Source organism: Diplotaxodon limnothrissa, linkage group LG9 (assembly GCF_057381915.1).
Source record: "Diplotaxodon limnothrissa isolate DT_005_m linkage group LG9, D_limnothrissa_male_GT1.1, whole genome shotgun sequence".
In the NCBI taxonomy this organism is placed as follows: Eukaryota; Metazoa; Chordata; class Actinopteri; order Cichliformes; family Cichlidae; genus Diplotaxodon; species Diplotaxodon limnothrissa.
This window is the reverse complement of record NC_140604.1, coordinates 30,933,154-30,954,076: the sequence shown is the minus strand read 5'-3', so window position 1 is coordinate 30,954,076 and position 20,923 is coordinate 30,933,154. Positions and strand designations below refer to the sequence as shown.

General features: G+C 42.5%; 1 protein-coding gene across 2 annotated transcripts; it reads right to left on the bottom strand.

The window, feature by feature from the left end:
* Positions 1-5,569: 5,569 nt before the first annotated feature.
* On the bottom strand, positions 5,570-9,196 carry bloc1s5 (biogenesis of lysosomal organelles complex-1, subunit 5, muted). 2 transcript variants are annotated; one of them, XM_085362504.1, is made up of 6 exons: positions 9,002-9,196; positions 8,775-8,857; positions 7,960-8,089; positions 7,367-7,425; positions 7,027-7,212; positions 5,570-6,873 (listed from the first exon to the last, which is right to left on the bottom strand). In XM_085362504.1, exons 1-5 carry the CDS (start codon positions 9,018-9,020, stop codon positions 7,042-7,044), a joined length of 462 nt encoding a protein of 153 aa, XP_085218630.1. In that variant the 5' UTR covers positions 9,021-9,196; the 3' UTR covers positions 5,570-6,873; positions 7,027-7,041. The 2 variants fall into 2 exon arrangements, with proteins under 2 accessions (XP_085218630.1, XP_085218629.1); XM_085362503.1 differs by having other exon boundaries at positions 5,570-7,212.
* Positions 9,197-20,923: the final 11,727 nt, after the last annotated feature.

Below are 20,923 nucleotides of genomic sequence, written 5' to 3'. Positions count from 1 at the left end.
TGTTTGTTTCTTCGGTTTTTGTAATCTGGTTCCTTTTTCAGCCATGAATACGAAGCTAATAACTTGCTAATTTTAGCTTTAAATTTAATGTGAAGACGAAAAATAACTATTTGCAAGGAAGCATTTTTTTTAATTTTTTTATCACACTTAATGTCCAAGTACCCCTTTAAGGTAATGCCTACACAAGAATGCTTGTGTTGTAAAGCCAAACTTTCTTCCACTTGTGTATTTCCTCCTGGTTACTCTCTTACTGCAAGTCAAATAGTGCTAAATCCAGACTTTTTCTTATAATATATGACTAAACGTGTGTATTTGAATAAACGACAGCACCACACTGAGAAATAACAAGATGTCATGACACTTAAAGTTTAACATAGGCATGCAGGAGATGAGTCATGATTTCAGCTCTAGAGCTTCCTCTCCATTTCTCTGTCTTTCTGTCCCAGCCTCAAGGTAAAGCCATTATGCTTGAAAAGAAGAAGCACCAAAAGGTAGCCCACTTTGGAGGAACAGAGGAGGGAAACCATGAAAAGCAAAGCCCAGGGCTTTCTGGGGGCCTCGAGAAAGAGAGAGTTGCCTTTATTTAAGAAGCCCACTCCCATGCATTCCTCTGCCAAGAGCCCTGGCCTCCCTGGAGAAAGCCAGGATGAGAGGCTGAACTCATATACAGATGGGGGTTTGTTGGCTGGAGCTGCTCCAAACACACACTGACGCACAAAAAATAATGCACCTTGTTCCTCTGTCTCCTGCCTCACTCATTGTTCTGTCAGTCAGGATGGTTTTAATACTGTGATCCACAGCAGGGAATCTCTATTTCGTGAATGGGCAACACACATGCAGGGTTTGTAAAGCAAAGCTGATTGATTTATTGGTTTCGGAGGGCTGAAGTAGGTGGAATATTAGATCCTCCTTGGGGATCTCATTGTGGGTTAGTGAAAGCAAAAGCCCTGGTTTAAAAAAACAACAACACAGGAGAGAATTTCCACTTTCTTGAGTCCAGTTTCACCAAACTCACAATGGGAGAAACGTTGCTGTTGTGAAATGTTTTCAGCTCGGGGAGCTTTGAAGGGGTTGAGAGCCTTGTGTATATTGGAAAAAAGGAGTAGTCCTCTGACATTCACAGATAATTTCAGTTTTCAAGTTGGGGTGTCTGTCATAACACTTTAAGGACATACTGGCAGTGGAAAAAGCATCTAACAGCTTTAGTTCGTCCATTTTTCTCAGCGGTTTGACGCTATGCTGGCAATCCAGTTTGGCTGATCCGTAAAACTTGTGGTTGCAATCTGGAGACCACATGTTGTGTCTTTTCACTGAGAAAGGTTTCTGATTTCATGTACTATTTAAACTTTTACAGCTATATCATTTTTTTTTTACTGTACGTCTATTATTGATGAAAATGAAAACTCAGGCAAGCCTGGGGATATGGCTTAAGTTCACACAAAGGCAGGAATGCAGTACACTGAGCACCGATACAGACTAACAACACATTATTTTCATTGTTTTTGTTTTACTGGTGTATTTTTAGTGTTTCTGTTAGGCCAATCACTGCAGAGAACTCCACCCACTGCACCGGGGCCTTGAATCTTCTTTTATATTTCCCTTTCTGTTCCATAACTTATTTCCTTAAATCAATACCCAGACAATGAGTTATAAATTACCAATCAAGGACTGGGAGAAAAGGAGAAAATGTGTTCTCATGACCAGTGGGTTCGATTTAAATCATAACCTTTATTTCACAACGTCAAAACAGGAACATTTACGGGAGGAAAGATGTAAGTCTAGACTTGAATGAGCTGGCAATAGGTCAGCAATGGAGACAGGTGAACAGACGGAAACAGGATTACTTCAGATAGGGCCCGCTAAATCTTCATTGTATTTTTAAAAGTGGGTATAGAAAGTGTTTTGATATTAAAGTATCTGACCACATATGTGAAAGCGGTGAACCAGAAATGAATGCTGAACTACAACACTTTGCATTATTATTTCTATAGTATTTCTTTGGAATCATAGACTGTATATAAAAGATGGAAATGTTTGAAAAGCAAAGCCAGTGTGGAACTATAGGAAAACAGCTTTCTGACTACCTCTCTAAATGCTTTCATGTTAAATTTATGGGTTCAGTCATGGTTTGTGTCATGCTGGATAAAATATTAGGTTAACCCTTAACCCAAATTTAACATACACCATGCAAGTCCAGGTCTAGAAAGCTCAAGAGTGCGTCTGTTTGTGTAGTCCAAGAGAGATAAGATCAGGAAAATACCTGCTTGGTACAGAAAACAGGGAAAAGTCAAAGCCACTCAGGAGGTATGTTGTTGGCATTGAAGCCAGACATTCCTCAAAGGTTCAAGAATCCAGACGACAACAACCTTTCTTGCTGCTGGTAGCCGCTGGTCGATGACAGCCCTCTCCCCGTCATCCCTGCCTATTGTTTGGCAAGTGATTGACTGAGGAAGGTGTTTGTTGTTGCTGGAGCCTTATCTGTGTTTCTTGGAGTTGGCAGGAACGCGAGGCTGCTGCGTTAGCACGGCTGTCTGATGAAACTGAACAGATGCAAAACATCATGTACAGTTCAGCTAATTAGACTCTCAAAAAATGGCCACGGTGAAAGTTTCTTTCAAAAAGAGAGAAAGCAGGCACGACTGTAAGAATGTGCAAAGAAAACTGATTTTGCTCACTTTACAGAATGAAAGCCAGCATATTGCAGTCTCTGCCTTCTCTGGAGAGCATGTCAGTGCTTGCTAATAAGGAGCACTGGCATTTTTATTGAAAGGTGAGGCATTTAATTTTCAAACCCTTTCTTTCCATTATTGCTTTTTTTTATGTCACCCAGTGCTCATTTTCTAGAGCTGCCAGGGCCTGAGACTATCCAGCATGCTTTGCAAAGTCCCCTCAGAGAAATATCAATTTCATAGAGCAGCTTCGAGAGCTCTCTCGCTCTTATTTAGCGATCCGCTGGGTGAACGTCTGCTACTGCCAAAGAATTCATATTATCACCTAAATTACCATTCACCCAAGACCCATCACCGACTCCCTGGAGTGTTGTTATGTTAGGATATTAACTTGGAAGCGCAGCGCTTTTGTTCATTGGCATTTTCATTTAGTGACTGAATAACGGGGGCCCGTCATGTTGCACAAAAGAAAGAAAGTGAGCCCGCAGAGTCTGAAAATTCTCATAAGCTGTCATGAAAGCGAGGGCAACTTCCCTCGTCACTTTCTATTGTCCCAGCACAAAATATTGAAATTGTGCTCATGTCAGACTTGTTTTTCCCTCATCGCTCAAATAAAATGAAAACTGAAAGAAAGAAATTGCTTATTTGTACCAAGCGCTAAGATTCGCTGAAGTTTACATTACATTCATTTTGTTCCAGAAAGAGCAGTACATGAGAAAATGTGCAAATAAGCTTCTAATCTGATTCTCACTCATTAAAAGTCTATATGTGTTACAAATCAATTTGCAGAGCTTTAGTGAAAATCCACATATGCATTGTTAGCAGAAGCTCAAACACCTCTTGCATATCTATCTAATCATGCTGTTTTTAAAAATATATCTGCACCTTTAGAAGTGAGTGTTCTTTTTTCTCTTTAGTGTTATTTAAAAGAAAAGAATATTGTACTCTACACTGATTAGTGCGTAATTACATCTTCCAACTAACCGATTCGTTCTCATCTTAATCCCCTAATAAAAGGAGCAGGCATCGGTTTGTGGAAGCCACCATGTTGCCCGCCATCTTGAATAGAGATGGTACGTTCCACCTAATTGTGTTTTATGTATGTGGCTAGAGCAGGGGTGGGCAACTCCAGACCTCGAGGGCCGGTGTCCTGCAGGTTTTAGATGTGTCCTTGATTAAACACAGCTGATTTAAATGGCTAAATGACCTCCTCAACATGTCTTGAAGTTCTCCAAAGGCATGGTAATGAACTAATCATTTGATTCAGGTGTATTGACCCAGGGTGAGATCTAAAACTTGCAGGACACCGGCCCTCGAGGCCTGGAGTTCGACACCCCTGGACTAGAGGAGGCAAGTTTTAATTGTGCCTGCACCTTCAGACTCAAGATATGAAGGAAGAATTTCCTTTCGACTTAAAGTTTTGTTGTGTAGACTGATGGTGAGTTTGCAAAACAACTAAAGATTTGCTCCCTACATGCAATAGCACCACATCAGATTAGTCTAGACTCCTTGGATATGACAGAGTTTGCCCTTCCCTGACATTGTGAGCTTTCTGTAGTGGCTGATTTACAAACACAGCAAGATCCTGAAAACTGATTCTTGGAGACATTTTCTTTTATTTGAGCCCATTTCTTAGTGAATCTCACTCTGTGTTATCTGAGCACGTCATCCCTGTGAAATATTCCATTCTGTTCCAGCGGATGTTGGAAAGCTCGTTTTCAGATGCTGTATCAGATTGCATTCACCAGCACACTCTCTTCTCCGTCCCTTGCTCAAAGGAGCTCCATCTGGGTGCTGCTGTTTCCTTTACCATTTATGTTGGCACGGACAGGAGCACCACCATGTCCAGAGAGCACTTCTCTGCCTGCAAAACAGGAAGAACGCACTGCTTTCAGATAGACACTGGAGACAGAAAACAAGCCAGCAACGATCCAGAGGCAGACAGAGGAGGATGGTAACAGGAGATTTTGAGCTGGTGCACAGCCAGTTTCTGCACTTGGCATCGTCTTACTGGAACACATGCCCTCGTCTGTGGACAATCTCTCCGTCCCAGCAACCTATGAGGTTGGAATACTTAATAGGCCAATGTTGTTTGTCGCATATCTTCTCCGTGTAAAAAAAGATCGAAGAATTCTGTTTGCCTTAGCCCTGAGCGTGAAATATAAGCTACTCATTGACACTGATCGATGGCAGTGACAAAGCAGTTACTTGGACAGGTGCTGAGGTTTCTGGCTGTACTTTGACTTAAAATCAAAAATTCCCATGAATGTCAAAGTGTTATTGCAATCCTTTATTCGCAAACAGCTGCTGATCTAATTCCCAGACTGCTTCAAGTCCATTTCTTTTGGCAATGAGCATGTTTTTATTGACAGCAACAGCCTTTTAGCACAATCAGGAAGGGACAGCAGAAAGTTACTGTAAATTCAGCTTTCCCACACTGTCTCAGCCTTGTTAGCAGGCCGATTTGTTCTGGGTGTGTGGGTTTGAACGAGCAAAGAGCAAATCTTGCAATGGACAATTGAATGGTCAAACGTCTGACCTTAAATCTACACGAGCATCTTTGCAATCTGGGTTTAAATCCAGGCAGAACTGCTCTTTTTATCCAGGGGTATGATTATTAGCTGGAGTATGAAGTTCAAATCCCACATCGCATATATGGTATGACCAGACTCATGCGGTGCAGGGCTTCAATTTTCACCATTGCATTTATCCTGAGTGAAAGCATGATGAGCTCCACCAGCATAAAGTGGTAACTGTCTGGTGTTACCACAGGCCTGGGTTCAAAGACTGTCACTGCAAGGCCAACGGGACTTTTATAGGGCTGCAACCTCTTTTTACATTCAAGTCAGTTTAAGAGACGATGCAGTTTTGTTGAATTAACTTTATTTTTTAACCTGACATTATACAACAATGCTTAAAACTCATTACAGCAGGTGTAAATACCGAGCCTGTAAGCTCATGATCATAAACACCTCAGTGAAAAGGTAGCTCGCTGGCAGAGGTCGGCCACGTTCCCGTACTGTCACTCCTTGTCAGCTGATGATGGGTTGTCTCCGCGTTGGACATCTGCAGTACTGGGGCAGAGGGAAAGCATACGTCGGCATGCAGACATGCACTGAACAGAGCAGTGCCGGCCTTTTGCTCAAACATCGGCTTAGTGCCCTGCTCTGACTTGCACAGACTCGGGCAGAAAGCACAGAGAGGGTCCTTGCACAAGAGCAGTGGGGACGGCTCTCTGCCAGCCGAATGCCAGAATGTCACAAGTCTGCGGAAGGTCTCAGTTCTTAAAAGTTCCAACAAAAACGCTGCGTTGCTGCAGTCGATGAGTGAACTGTTGTCCAAGCGCGCTTCCTCGTGGAATCATTAGACTTGGCTATTCAGACGTCCGGTGTGTGTGCAGTTTGAAGGGAGTGCAGGCGTTTGAGGGGAGGTTCTGTTAAATATTTCTCCGTCTACGTTCTTTGAGATGAACTCTGTTCTCAGCCAAGCCAAGAATGTGCCAAGTGCACCCACCCATCCATTAACCTTTCCCGAAGTGTGCCACCGTGCGAGAAAACAAAACACTTCATTAAAAGCAGAGCATGTTGGTCACGGTCAAGTATTTTAGTTCTTTTCCAGTTAATATCACTACAGTTATATGCTATTGTGCTCATAGGCTCAAACTTACACTTGTTAGGAACACTACACACAAGGCATGACGACCATACAGGGCTACAGGGAGATTAAAGCCAGAGAAACAATTTCTTTGTTTTCATATAAGAATATTCAATTTGAGGTGGCAGGAGAAAGAAAAAAACAACATAAGCTGCTGCTGCATATCGGTTTCAGCAAAAAACTTTTATCGTGACAGTTTGTTGACCTGTAGCTAAATTGAGAGGTCACATGTTCCAAACACAGCAGAGGTGGTGAGAGACGGTTTCTTCTTCATGCACACCTGCCCACAAGGGCTTCTCGAGCGTTTAACGACCTCGCTTTAAGTGCTCGGAACATCTCCCCGCGGTGCCAAACTCAAGGCTGCTTTCGACACGATGTTAATTTACCATCAGGACTCTTCAGGCAGGCATCCACTAAAAACCCTAAAATGTTGAAAATCTCACAGCCAACGAACAATCAAATGACTGCTTGTTTAAAAATGACATATTCCAGGCTTTTTCTTTTCTTTTTTTAAATGCTGTACATATTCCATGTGCTTGAGTTTGAGGGCCTGTGAAAACAACAAGTTGTTAATCACGCTTTCATATTTCATCAAGCACACAGAGCAAAGTCAGTAGTTTTGTTTAGCATGTGTAACGCAGGCGTGCAGGACCGACTGTATTCACTGAATAAGAGAGGGCACATTGTGCACTCGCATCCTCACGTGAACATCAGCAGATCAGAGGGTAAACTTGGCCAGCTCCTTCTTCTTTTCGTTGTATTTAGCGCTGAGTTGTCCTACAGCTCGTGCGTGCTCTTCATCCACCTCCTCCTTTAATCTCTGCTGCTCCTTCAGGAACTCGGCCCAGTCTTCTTTCAGCTGCTCCATGTTTGCCTTTAGACGGGTGCCCTGGCATGACACGAGGAAATCAAAATAACACAACAAAATTTATTTAAATGTTAAAGTGAATCATGCACTGTGCTGTATAAGGAGGGGAAATTCAAACTATCCTAAATGCCTTTAAAGCAACTTTTTTAGAAGTTGCCTTGGTGTGTGTCTTTACCTGTTGGGCCTCTAGCTCCCTCTGCTGGACTCTCTCTACCATGTGATTAGCAGCCTCCACTGTTGGACATAACAAAACAAAGGTGCGAAAATATTATTTCCACACATGAGTCAGACTGAATTCTCAAGGATGCCTAGAGACTCAAGATCTTAGCAACAGTAAGTTCACAGTAAACTACAGCATGGATGGAATAAACTCAGATACAGTATCTGTCTGTACAACGGTGATAACAACTGAATACTGGTTATGATGTTTGTTACAATGTTACTTCCTCCTCTGAGTGGTCATGGCAACAGCCAGAGGAGACATCATACAAACAAGCTTCTGCTGCTACACCTCGACTAGATTTTCTTATTTGGATTTCCAAACATTCATTCACACACGTTGAAGCTGTAGAGCTTGTCTCCATGGATACAAATGAAGAGGTAACACAGAAACAAATTTGCTGCAGAAAAGTAAAGAAAAAATGAAAATACTTAACACATTAAGGCAAACGACTAAATTATGTGAATGATTCATGAACTATGAAATAAGATTTCAGCAAAAAACAAACAAAAAAGGTTTCACGTGTGGCTGCGGGTGGAGTAACTTACACCGTTTATTGATGTCAGACAGCTGATGTTTCATGTCCTCGAAATTTGCTGGTGGCATTTGCTCGTTCGTTTCCAGCACACTTTTATTGATGTTCTCCAGCAGACGGCTCTCCCTGTACCCCCGCTTTTCCTGAACGACAGCACAACAAGTCAGCCCACGCTCTACACAGCAGCTGGGTTTTTTGCCACTAAAACAAAGAAATAAATAATTAAATAAGGTCGCTGAGTGCAGATGTGACAGTTAAATTTGAATTCCTGTCTGCATAGACAGCGACAGATATGTGACTTTTGACCATTTATGACAATTATTTGCTGTAATATTGGACGCAGACTGCAAGTAATTGCCAACTTGATCCCATTCAGTCACAGGCTGATAGCAGACTGACTGTCTTATGGCAACATTTACAGCAGGTGCTAGTAACAGAGTCTGTATCCTTAACAATCTCAGCTAAGCTAATCAATAAGAGTATGTGTTAATGCAATACTCAGCATATTACAAAATGTTTCAAAACTGAATAATATCGTATCATAGGCTGTCTGGTGATTCCCACCTCTGCTTCAAACAGTAGAAACTAATTGGCTCTGTATGTGAAAACAGTCTCTGTATTTCTTTTGATTGTTTTTGGTTACTTGCAACTTCGTGTTGGTTCTCTGTCACAATGGTGTGAAGGTTTATCGCTGATATCAGGTATAATTGGGACTGGAACAAGCCAGGCTACATTTTTAGGTTTTCAAGGGGTTGGCACAGAGGAGTGTGTGGCTGAGTGACTCTATGCAGAGCAGTCATCAAACTCTGTCATGCTTTCACAGTGTACCTCAAACTCTCTCATAAAGTAGCGGATCTCTGCATTGATGACCGGTCTGTGGTCCAGCAGTCGTGACTGGATATCACCCACATCTGCAGGATGAGCACAGATTGTTTTGTGTGAAGTGTGTTTATTCCAGACACATTTAACAACTGTCTGTGCTTTATTAGCTCAGCGGTGGTTTTAAATAAGTGCTTTAAAAAGCAAGGAGAGAGGCTGATAAGAGTTTAACTCACCTTTAGCGATCTTGTCCATTATTTTGAGCTCTCCTGTCAGAGTCCCTTTACCTTTTATCCCTCCCCTTTGGGGCAGCTAGTTAGCTTAACCAACTGCTAGCTTTCCTCCAAATGCTAAGCTAATTCACAGCAGAAGACGTAGTTAATATAGCAAAACTACTAGCTATTAAACCTTAAACCAACAACGATGCAAAATCCTAACACATATCACATGACTCAAAATACAAACGCTACTTCCGGGAATGCTCTGGACTGAACCAAAGTAGCGGAGAGGGGTGTTCATGATCTTTAAAGGTGTATTTTATTTACATTCCTTGAGGGTTTGTTATAGTTGGGTTACTGTGACTTCCTACTACAATTTTTTTTTTGAAATTTTGTAGGTGGATGCACGAACCTAAGTTGGAGGACAATGACGTGTTTTCTCCGCAGGCTCGCAATGAGTGGCTCTGGCTTGTGTATGAGGCTGTGTGGTGTGTGGTGCCTGGTTGTGGACAGCAGATGTCAGTGTTACTCTGCGGTGGAGCAAAGCGGCTGTAAGTATCGCTGTTTGACTCTCAGTTCCTTATCAGTAGAAAAGCCAGGCTGTTACAAAGGCTATATATAAATTTATTCATTATGTCAAAATCTATGCAGCAACTACAAAATAAAATAAAAATTCAGTCAGTCAAAATATTGATTTTAAGTAGGACTGTACTTGTATACTTTTACTCGGTGATAAAATAATAATAAATAAAATAACGGGTTGCCAGGTTGTGGAAAAATTATTTAGCTCGTTTGTACATTTGGATTTAATATTCTTAAACTGTATTCCGTTTTTTGGGTAGACACTGCCCAAATTTACCTTCTGTGATCTGCCTCCTGGAAAGCCTGCAGGCTATCTAAACCCAGTTAAATTTATTAACAGCATATTCATATTTATAGAAATATACCTTAGAGAGTGGAAAACACTGAGTAACATATATTTGTAACTGTGTTCTAACTAAGAGAAAGAATACCCAGCAGCTAGAGGAATTGTTCAAGACCAACCCAAAAGTTTCTCCTATTAATGCTTGTAATAAAAAAAATAAAAAATAATCAACTTATCTTCATTGAATTTGTTTGTGCTAAGTTTGTCTAGTAATTGGAGAGCCATAGTTCTTTTTGATAAAATATTATTTAGATTATCCTGATATATATTCTTTATATATTCTTTGGGGAATGCTCACAACTCCTGTAATAAAAGATATGCACAAAGAAAATGTGCAGAAAAACCAGAAAGTAGAAAAATAATTTAAAACCCCCCAAAAATATCATTCCCACTTTCCTGACCTTCATATGATTAAAATCCAGGGCTGGTAAAAACACCAGTGCCTGAATTATCTTGTCTAAGCAAATGCTTTTTTCCACACTTGATAAAATGCAAATATATGAGCATGAATGTATTAATAAACTCAGCACTTGTGGCAAGAGCAAAGTATTTCCATCAGAAGTGAGGAGAGGTGTTGTTTGGGGGCAAATAAGTTTGCTCGTGAGCCCCAAATTCACTTAGACTGTCATGCTCAGTTAAGAGAAAACAAACATTAAGACACCACTTAAGTCCCAGCGCTGTCCACATTGTTTAGTTAAACACTCATTACATGCACCATTAGTTTTGAGTTGGGCCTATTAAAGAGATTAAATGATTGATCAACAGCTGAGGGATAAAAAAACAAGGCCTTCGCTGACGCCTCGGGTTTATGGGAAAAAGCTGAGAGGATCTGTGACAACAAAACATGTCAGAACCAGCAAAGGCCTCTCTGACAGGAATGTGCATCCTGTTGTTTACTTATTCATGACTCTGCAGGGTGAAATTAAAAACATTAAGATCAGCTCGGCGAATGGTGGAGAGGCTGTATTTTCAGATTTTATATATATATATTTTATGTTTAGATTAAAATATCACCTAATAAGTCAAGCATATGACAGAAAAACATAAACAGATTCAATTATATTCATTAATATAATGATTTTGGATTTTCGGAGTCAGTAAAAAAAACAAAACAAAACATTTTTTAATAATTTAACTTTATTAGTAGTTTAATGTAGATTTCACATGTTGGAGTTTGGAGGTCATTTCTGTAGATAGCACGGAAAAAAAGTTCCATCATACCAAGTAAACAAACACGTGTCAAAAGCTACGACAATAAAGAATTTGGAGAGCCCAGCCAGCATCAACATAACGAGGAAATATGTGTCCTTCTGCATCATTATCTGCGACGCCGGGCCGCAGTTTGCATGCGAGAGCTCGGTGCACGATCAGGTTTCCCTGTGTTTCTGTCTCGCAGGTCTATTAAGGGAATTCTGCTTTTTTATTTGACACTCCAGTCAGCGCAGAGCACAAAGCCTTTCTGGGACACTCTCCAAAATTGTCACTTAAAAAAGAAAAAGAAAAAAAAGAAGAGGCAAAGTTGCAGTCTTGTAAAACTTTAAATAATATGTCAGGACTTGAGGTTATTCAACACAGGTTAAAAGTAACCAGCTGTTATTATTTATAGCATTTTTACATTGTTGAGCCGTTTCACACAAATCTTTTGAGCAGTAAATGACAAATACAGTGAATTCTATTGCAGGGAGATCAGTAGATCAAACATTATTATACTCTTTCCATCAGGTATTTATGTATTATTGTGTTTCTTCAATATAATCATTCATTTAAATACAATAACACTAAATTCAGGAATTAATATAAATGTCATTTTTTTACACTTCAGTATTATATTATATATTCTATTATGATGCTGAAGTATTCCATATTATTGTGTAGAGTAAGCAGGGCTGAAGCAGCAGCAGTGTTTCTCCTCCTGAGAGTGCACGCTTGCCAGTATCCAGATGATCTCCTGCAGCACTTCCACTAACGGTGCTTCAGCGGTGCAGTGGGACGTCTGTGAGTGTGGTTTACCAAACATGCCCACTGGCCCTGCGAGCTCTCGCCCCGGTGACGCTCTTGCCTCTGTGTCTCTCTCTCTCTTTCCCAGACCAACCACGCTGGCCCTGTAACAACGGTGCTCGCATTACCCACTGGGTATAATTATCCTGCACTTAGCTGCTCTCCATTCTCTCTCCTTCTCATGTTTTCTCTCGCTCTGTCTCTCTCTCTCAGCTTGGTTGGGTCTTGACACCGAGGTCCAGGCGGAGGGCCGCGGGGCCGCTGCTTTGTGTTCACAACATGCTGTATGCCACTGACTGCAACACAGTTCTGAACAGGTGGGGCTGCGGTTGATGGGAAAGGGAGAAGGGAAGGGAAGGGGGGGGTGCTACTCACTAGATGCTAAGGCCTCTGGGCTGGAATGAAGACGGGGGTGGTGGAGGGTTATAGGAGAGGACCTGCTGCCCAGCAGCCCACCTATGTGCTTTTTCCTTTCTCTCTCTCCATAACCAGACCCTGTTTCCACTGAATGCTGCTCTCTCTCTCTCTCAGTTCATGGGCAGAAAGCAGGTCATTCGTCCAGGCGCCACCACTCTCTTGTGCGACTGCTTGCTCGGAGGTGGAATGCTTCAGAGCTGTCCACCGTGGAGAAGACGTGCGACAGTCAGTGCAGTGCAAGACTGGAGTAGAGCAGGAAGGTAAAGAACCAAATAAAAACACTTAGGAGATGTATGCAGTGGCACTTAGAAGTCACAAGCCAGTGTGCAGTATGACACTGCCCCGCTGTCACGCTGTCCCGTGGCCTGATGGGAAGGCACAGTGGCAGTACATGGCTTACAGGCTGAAAATCAACATATGTAGTCATCATTCTGCGCTTTTCAGGGAAGGAGAAGATTTTTCTTTTCTCTTTTGCAGTAAAATCAAACTGAACATTGTCAGATGCATCTTGCAGTGCCTGCCTCTTTTCCTTCCAGCTGGAGATTGGCACTCAAGCATTCAGGGACTGGAAGTGTGTGTGTAGATAGGGGGCGACCAGTGTGTCGGCCGCGATTAGCATTTGCAGCAGGCTCCTGCTGCCATTTCGGGACTCGTCCCAGAGATTAACGGCAACTGCACTGTCATTTCTCCCATGGGGGGCTGTCCCCCTGTCCTCTCCCGTCCGAGCACGGGTAGGGATCGCCTCTATTTCCAAGAGGCAGTGAAGGGGTCGAGCAAGGGCAACAGGCTGGGGGAGGCTCCAAACCTGTTGAGGCAGAGCTTCCTGCAAAGTGTCCACAATCAAAGTGACAGATGTAGCGTGGAGGGAGAACTGGACAAAGGTATCTCTCCATTTGTTGAGGACCAAATCACTTCTCCAGTCGGAGGCATTTCGAATACACACACACACACACACACACACACACACACACACACACACACACACACACACACACACACACACACACACACACACACACACACAGATTTAAATAACACACGTGCATACACACACTACAACTTGAGCAGAGGAGGAGTTTAAACTGTGAGGTTTAGGGGAAGAATCGACTCAGCTCCACTTGATGGTTTTTGAAGTTTTTCTTCAGTTGTGTGTGTGTGTGTGTGTGTGTGTGTGTGTGTGTGCTGGGTGATATTGGATGTGGGACTCAGGAGAAAGGCAAAGAGTAGAAAAATGGGGGTTTGCCCTGGGGTCACGCACACAAACTCAAGCATGCACTCATACTCGCATACACACACATGCACACACTTCTCAGGCTGCTGTGGCATGTTTGGAGCAGTGCCTCGTCAGATTAGGGCCATGCTAGCTGTGTTTGATGGCCAACCTGGACAGACAAGGCCTGCCAGGCACAAACTGCTCAGGCACATGATGTCAGGGCAGAAACACATGCACACACACACACACTTACACACAAAAATTATCCCGCGCCAGACCAAAGAGACAGATGACACCCAGCATGAAGCTAAAGCCAAATCTGTAAGCATCCGCTGCGATCCAGCTGGCTAGCCCTAGGGTACCTGTCTCTGCGAAGTGGAATCAGCGTCACCCCCGTGAGCTGTCAAATTAGCTCACAGGGCTGGAAATGCTGAAGAGATTTGGCCCCTCGTCGCGGAAGAGCAAAAAGAGGGGAGGGGAGTATTAAAAAAATGTTTAGAATTCATCCTCCTGTTGGGAAAAATGGTTCAACTTCCAACAGCGTATGAGTCAAGGTGGACTTACTAGTGCGAACCTGTGGACCGGGGGAAGCACTGTGGTGAAGAAGCACTCACACACTTTTCCAGCACCAACAAACTCGCATGCACGCACACACATGCTGATACTAGCAGATGCACATGCTCGAACACGGCAAAAAGAACGCCACTGCAAGCTCACACGCCTCATGATTTGCGCGCGCACACACGTTGCCAGGGGCGACTTTTCAATTACTGCCAGTGCTAAGCAGTCACCTGAGAGAGATGTACCATGTCTGAGTGGAAAGGCATTTCAACCAAGATTTTTTTTTTTCAAATCTGTTCCTGTCCCAGTTGTTAGACAGCTGTCAGGTACACAATCAGAAATGACATTCAACAAAGCAGCAAACATTTCCACAGTGAAACTTCACGGGAAACGATGGAAGAAAGCTTGTTTTAAAAAAGCTAAATTTGCAGCAACTGTTGAATGTGTAAAAAGAAAAAAAGGTGGTGGTAGGGGGTTGATCAAAAAGACTTAGGGGTCAGATTAGCCCGAATTAGATCACGGGGGTACTGTGGAGTGCAGCGACTTAAATTCAGGGGAACTACACACACTAAAAACACATGAAACACAAAGAATAGACGTGACAGTACTGAGACTTCTCCGGCTGAGAGACGCAGAACAACAACTTTTCCAGCTAAGAGATACTGTGGTCATGTCACACAGAGGAAATCGTTAACTAAGTAATTAATTCATACAAAGAATGAGAAATTTTAAGATGATTTAACCCAATTAAAACTTACAGTTGTGCAGCAATTTTCATTCTGAAAGACATGAAATGTTTCTGAGACATTTTGAGATGATTCGGGCTTTGTGTGTGTGTTAACCTGCTGCAGCAGCCATGCCACGTTCACTCACTTAAATCACCTTCTTCCACATTCTGATGCTCGGTCTGAACTTTAACAGGTTGTCTTCACTTTATGTCTTAGTGCATTGGGCTGCTGCCACGCGATTTGCTGACTGTAGATTTGCATTAAAGAGAGGTCATTCACCATGCGTCTGCTTTATCTACACACTGCTTGACATGCAGTATGTGAAAAAATACACGCTCCTCTATTAAAGTAGACATTGATAAATATGCAGCTTAGATTTGAATGGAGCTTTTCTTTCATAGGAATTTCCCCTTTTACCTGATTTCTGGGCAAACTCTAATCACAGAAAGTAAATCTTATTCTTTTTACGACTGCTCCAAAATTAACTTGCTTTTATGAGATTATGGAGTTCTTTTTTTTTTTTTTTATCAATTTTTGCAACTCACAATCACTGTAGACCTTTTATTTGATCTCTTCAGGGCACTGCCTGGAAACTAAGCAGAAGGAGAACGGACCCATTCTTAACAAATAAATAAAAAGCTCATGTGAAGTTTCAGCCAGGGCCAAATTCTTCGAGGCCCAAAGCGTCCGTGCCATACTGACCCACTAATAGCTGCAGCGGCTTCTCTGTATGTGAGGTGACATAACGGCAGCAGTAAAGAAATGTGGACTGCCGACAACGGCGTCACTCCCTGGTGAGTGTGAGACAACATTTTAACCCCTATGGAGAGCCTGTCCTGCCTCGAGACAGCACAACGAGGGCGTGTGTTAAAGAACCTGACAGGAGTTTAGCGCTGATGGCCACCACGGCGTGAGATGGCAGCACCCCTGTTTGAGGGAGACGCTGTCACTCTCTTATGTTTATTTGAGGGTGGGTGTGAGGTGGCTAAACTTCTTCAGGTTTGAAAAGGTAAACAAACACATTTCGGCATGAGATCGTGTTTTAGTCCAAGAAAAACCAACATAGCAAATATTTCTGCTCACTCAAAGAAATGTAAAGTGGATGTTTTAGTGGGGATGATGAAAATGATGTCATCTGACCTCAGGAAATCACATGATAGGGTGGGGTTAGGTTTCACAATGAGCTCACCTGAAGCCTTCGCTGATTGTGACCTACACCCATCTTCACACCTTGGCTCGTGTGATTAGGTAGAGGATCATTAGGGAGTCCATTGTCCCCTTGAGGGGACTCTCCCACTGGGTTTAAATCTGGGACTCTCCACCATTTGACCCTAGAACTGAAGAAGCTTCTCGGATGAGAGCTGAAACATCTTCAAGCAACTCAAAGAAGTCCAGACGCTTTTCTTTCCAAGCTCCTTAGACTGTGTCTATTGAATAAAGTTGGGGGAAAAAAGAAATCTGAGGCTCATGACGTGCCATCCCCATCACTTCTCAGTGAATCTTCAACAGGGTAACAGAATAAAATCCACAGATATAACTACACAAAGGAGACCAGGACAAGACAGCGGCATAAAATGTTGTGGACAAACAGTATAAAAGCAACTACAACCAAAAAGGGGCAGAAATGATCTTCTGTCTTAACTTCTCCCTGTCAGTGCAGAAACTTGTAGAGGTCACTTGAATGGTGGTTAGTGTCTGTGCTGCCCTGTGGGGATTATTTCATTAAATAAACATTTGCACGTATATGACTTAGTTATATTTTATTTTTTTTAACTGCGTATTAGCAGCATGTAAAAGGAGCTTCACAAATGCTGCATACTCAGTCATCGTTGAGCATGCTGAAAGTTATGGATTGCCGCTCTGAGGTGGTTCTGCATTGCATTCCTCTCCTCTGCTCTCCTCTCTGCCGACGTTTGTCCCTGGAGGTGCTCTCTTAATGTCTTTGACTAAACTTCAGCCAGTCTTGACAGTGACAGTGCCCCATAGGAACAAAGTTGAGAGGATACCAATATGATTGTAATGGAGGGTTTGCGGGCAGGGTCTATCACACTGTGTCACTTATAAAAAGCACAAAAACCAACTGTCGGGGTGCATATCTGCACTTCTGGCTATGGTGATGAAAAAAAAAGGAATAAACTACTCGACTGTTCTATAGAGACGCCGTGGAGAGAGGGGACGTTTTCATTTTTGTGTTCCTCCTCTGTCACTGAAGGACCGAAGACTGTGGTGTCACATTAGCCGTAAAGGGGCGTTTTTAAAATCAAAGCCTCGTGACGTGATCCAATATGACTAGTTTCAAACGCTTGCAAGCCTCATTTGAAATCTGCCTTTATTTACCCTGAAACATTTCAGACATAAAGAAGAAGTTTTTAATCAGATCAGTCTGATTTGAATTGTTTCCGAATGGTCTCTCACCTTTATTACGTTAATAACAACTTGTTATAACGTAACCCCATATCATCAATATCAATAAATCAGCCGTAGCGTGAAGTACCTATTTGGTAACAGCCCGTGTCATTAGTATTGCAATGGCAGAGCTGAGTGTGAAATTACATTAGGACAAATAACACAACACATTAAGACCGTATCAGCACTTGGCAAGGGCCTCGGCTCTTCACTTGCGCCTATGCATTTGTGTACGTTAATTGTGTCGGCGTTTATGTGTGTGAGGCACCGTCACATGCTCCTGTCCTTAGGTTAGTGGATGAATGAAGGCTGTAAAAAGGAGCATGACAACTGTGAAAGTCACAAGGGGAGTCTGCAAGGGCCATAAAAATGGCTAAGTTTCCCTCCCTCGGGGTATGACCTGGATGTGTGTGTGTGTGCAGTCACAGTTCATGCATATGCAAGTTTACAAAAAAAACCCAAAAATAAAACAGATAAGATATATGGATGCATTGTGTGTTTGCATGTTTGTGCGTGTGTGTGTGGCATCCTGAAGCAACACACTGGAGTCTCTTGTTGAGACTATCAGCACTCTATCACTGCCCCACATCTTCTATCCTCTCACCAGTCCCTCCGCCTCATCAACAGCATCCTTCATTGCTGGCTCATCCTCCCACCTACACCCCTGAGGCAAAGGCAGAGTGTGTGTGTGCGTGTGTGTGTGAGAAACTGTGTGTTAATATCTTCAGTATTTCACTTCAAAGACTGGTGGTTTTGGCTGTGTCAAAGTTGTGAAATGTTGCGGCATCTTAGAGATGGATAGATAGTCTGCGGAGTGTGTGTGTTTTAACCTCAGACGCACAATGTTAGAGGATCAGGAGATACAGAGATGACTTTGTGTTTTCCTGTCCAAATGTCGATTTCATGCAACCCTTGTTTGTGGGTTCTTTTCAAAGAGGCCAGTGATCAGCTGTGTGTCATGTGCTGTTAAATTTAGCCTGAACAAGGAGGGTTTTTGGGGTTTCCGAGATCAAATGCTTTAACACTATAGTTAAACTGCAAAAACACACACAAATCAGGAACTGTCCCTCTGGGTCACACTGCGCAGCAGATTAAGCGTTTTTTAGGACATGAATTGTTTCTGTGACGTTTGAAGTTAATCAAAAATGTGTATCAATTCAGCTGATTAGCTTAGTGAATGAGCTATGAGCTTACTGCCTTGTATTGAGATGAGACTGGTGCTTGGATTTGAGGGTGTGAATTGAGGCCTCTGGCCCCCCTCACATTGATAACGAGGCCCACTGGCTATTGCACTGTACAGCGGGGCTGTAATTCATTTCATGGGACGAAGCGGGAGAAAATAAAAGCATCCCTCAACAGCAGAGTCTACAAAATGCTAAATTAGTTTGCCTTTAACCTTTCAGCAATATGTTTGTCTTCTGCTTATCCATGCCTGTCACTGTTAAACACACACGCCTGAATGCCTAGAAGTCTCAGTCTACCCAGAAACTGAAGGTTTTTGACATGCGTTTGAATCCAGTGCTGAGAACTGCCATTATTTGTGAGATGCAGTAATAAAAGCAAATTATTTCACTCCAGACACGGTGATTCGAGAATGAGAGAACTGCAGCAAATACTCAGACAGTCAAAAAGAAAATAGAGACCCTTCACAAAGCTTTCTTCTCACTGATTGCACATCTTCTTATGTCTCAACTTGACTTATCAAAATCAAAATCATTCAGGTTCACTGACGGGCAAGTATTCTATCCTCATCGTCCTTTCCCACCTTGCACGTCTGTCGTTCTCTGATCTCTGTCTCTAAACGACTGTAATGACACCGCCTCGCTTCTCTGTTTTGTATCATGTGCACGTATCTCTGAACTGTGTTGTTGTTCATGAGAGCGAGGCACGGAGAAGGCAGTCATCTGAGCAGACTGAGTGAGTCAGTGTTGGCTGGGGACGTGCTCTGCCAGATTGCAGCTTCATGCCCTTAGTCCAGTAGAAAACCAGTCAGCGGTGAAGCCACAAACTCACAAATGCACACGCAGGAGTTAGCCGGGCTGTGTGTCTCTGGTCTGTAATTATGCTAAATTAATTAAAGCACTGTTGGCTGTCTGATCTGTCATTCTGCTCATAATGACGTATATCACTATACTGTGTGCCCTAAAAAAGGTAATCATTCTGAGGTACGATTTGACTAACTCATCTACACAACACATCATGATGGGGGATATACGACAACTTTTCACTTAATTCTGTATTTTTTTCTTAATTTAGCCCTAATAGTTCCTCGTAGCATTGCGACAGATGCCACCTTGTGTGTATTTTGGAGCTGCGAGTGAGAAGAGGGTACAGTGCTAAGTTGCTAGCTAATGCTTGCTAAAAGAACTTTAGCTCTTCTGCACGCTAACACAAGACTAGCCAAGAACCCAGAATGATGTTAAAACTGAGTGAATGCTGACCCCAGCCCAGCAGCCAGACCCCGAACTTCAACAGGGAACAAAAAAGAGATGAGCAGTCATGCTGCAGCCTCCATTTCTATCCGTTTCTACTGTGGTGGTGAACACGTTGGAGTCTCTTTATGCTACTTTTCAACTTTGCTTTGTGTTGTCGGTATTTTTGTTCATACCTAAAAACTAAAAGGTAGGTTGTACGATTTGTGTTGGCATGTGAAACTGTAGTGTCAGGTTTAGACTGATAGGTTGTAATTATGAGACAGTAGGTTAAGCACGCACACAGAAAAAACACGCATTACACTGTATTGCAAGTGAGGGATTGTGCTACCTTGCTATCTTTTTTTCCCAGCTTTTACATGCTTTTACAAAAGCAATGCAGCAACTAAAACACAAGAACTTCACCCACACAAAACCTTTAAAACTTCTGCACAAAATCATACTACAATACAGTCCTCATGAAGAATGGACAGTGTTTTTTTCAAGGCCATAAAAGTCTTGGGTAAATGAACACTCATATCTTCATAGCTACTTATCCACTTCAGGTGTGGGACCTGCAGGGGTGGGGGTGGGGAGCTGTGGGCACATTATAAATTATATAAGGATTAACTCAAGTGCTCATTTTAAGGAAGTGTAGTGTTTCCTACTTCTACTTTGACTCAATTATCAGCCACAGAGGTTTTATCTCGTGTGTGCCAAACAGATATTGCTTAAGGCTGCTGGCATTTAACATTTTCAGTATACTTAATCATCTGCCCATCTGGATTTTTATTTTTCTATCAAGGCAAGTTCATGATGTCCCCATTTGTTCTGTTCTCATTTTGTTTGTTTTTTTCCAATGAAAATAAAAAAGGGAAACCTACTTTTCTTTGCTTTCCGCATTAATATAGAATTATAGTTAAATAACACGGGTGAATCTTGTTTATGAAAACGATGCAAAGAGCAGAGAAGAAGCGGAGGCGCAAAGCTGGGGAAGAAGTTTGGCAAATAATGGTGATTAGATTAATCTCTAAAATGGAAACAGAGGAGCTCACAGCGTGTTTAAGAGAAAATCTTTTTCTTCTCGAATTAATCCCTGCCCACGGGGAAACCGGTGATTCTCGATGGAGAGTTTACATTGAAATTACGGGAACTTTGGTGCAGTTTTAAATTGTCTGCAGATGGAACCGTCGGTGTTTGGACTAAAATCTTTTCTTATAATTGTGAAAGTATGTAGTAGTTTGCTTCTCGCAGTGTTCCTCCGTGTCAGCCGTAACCACC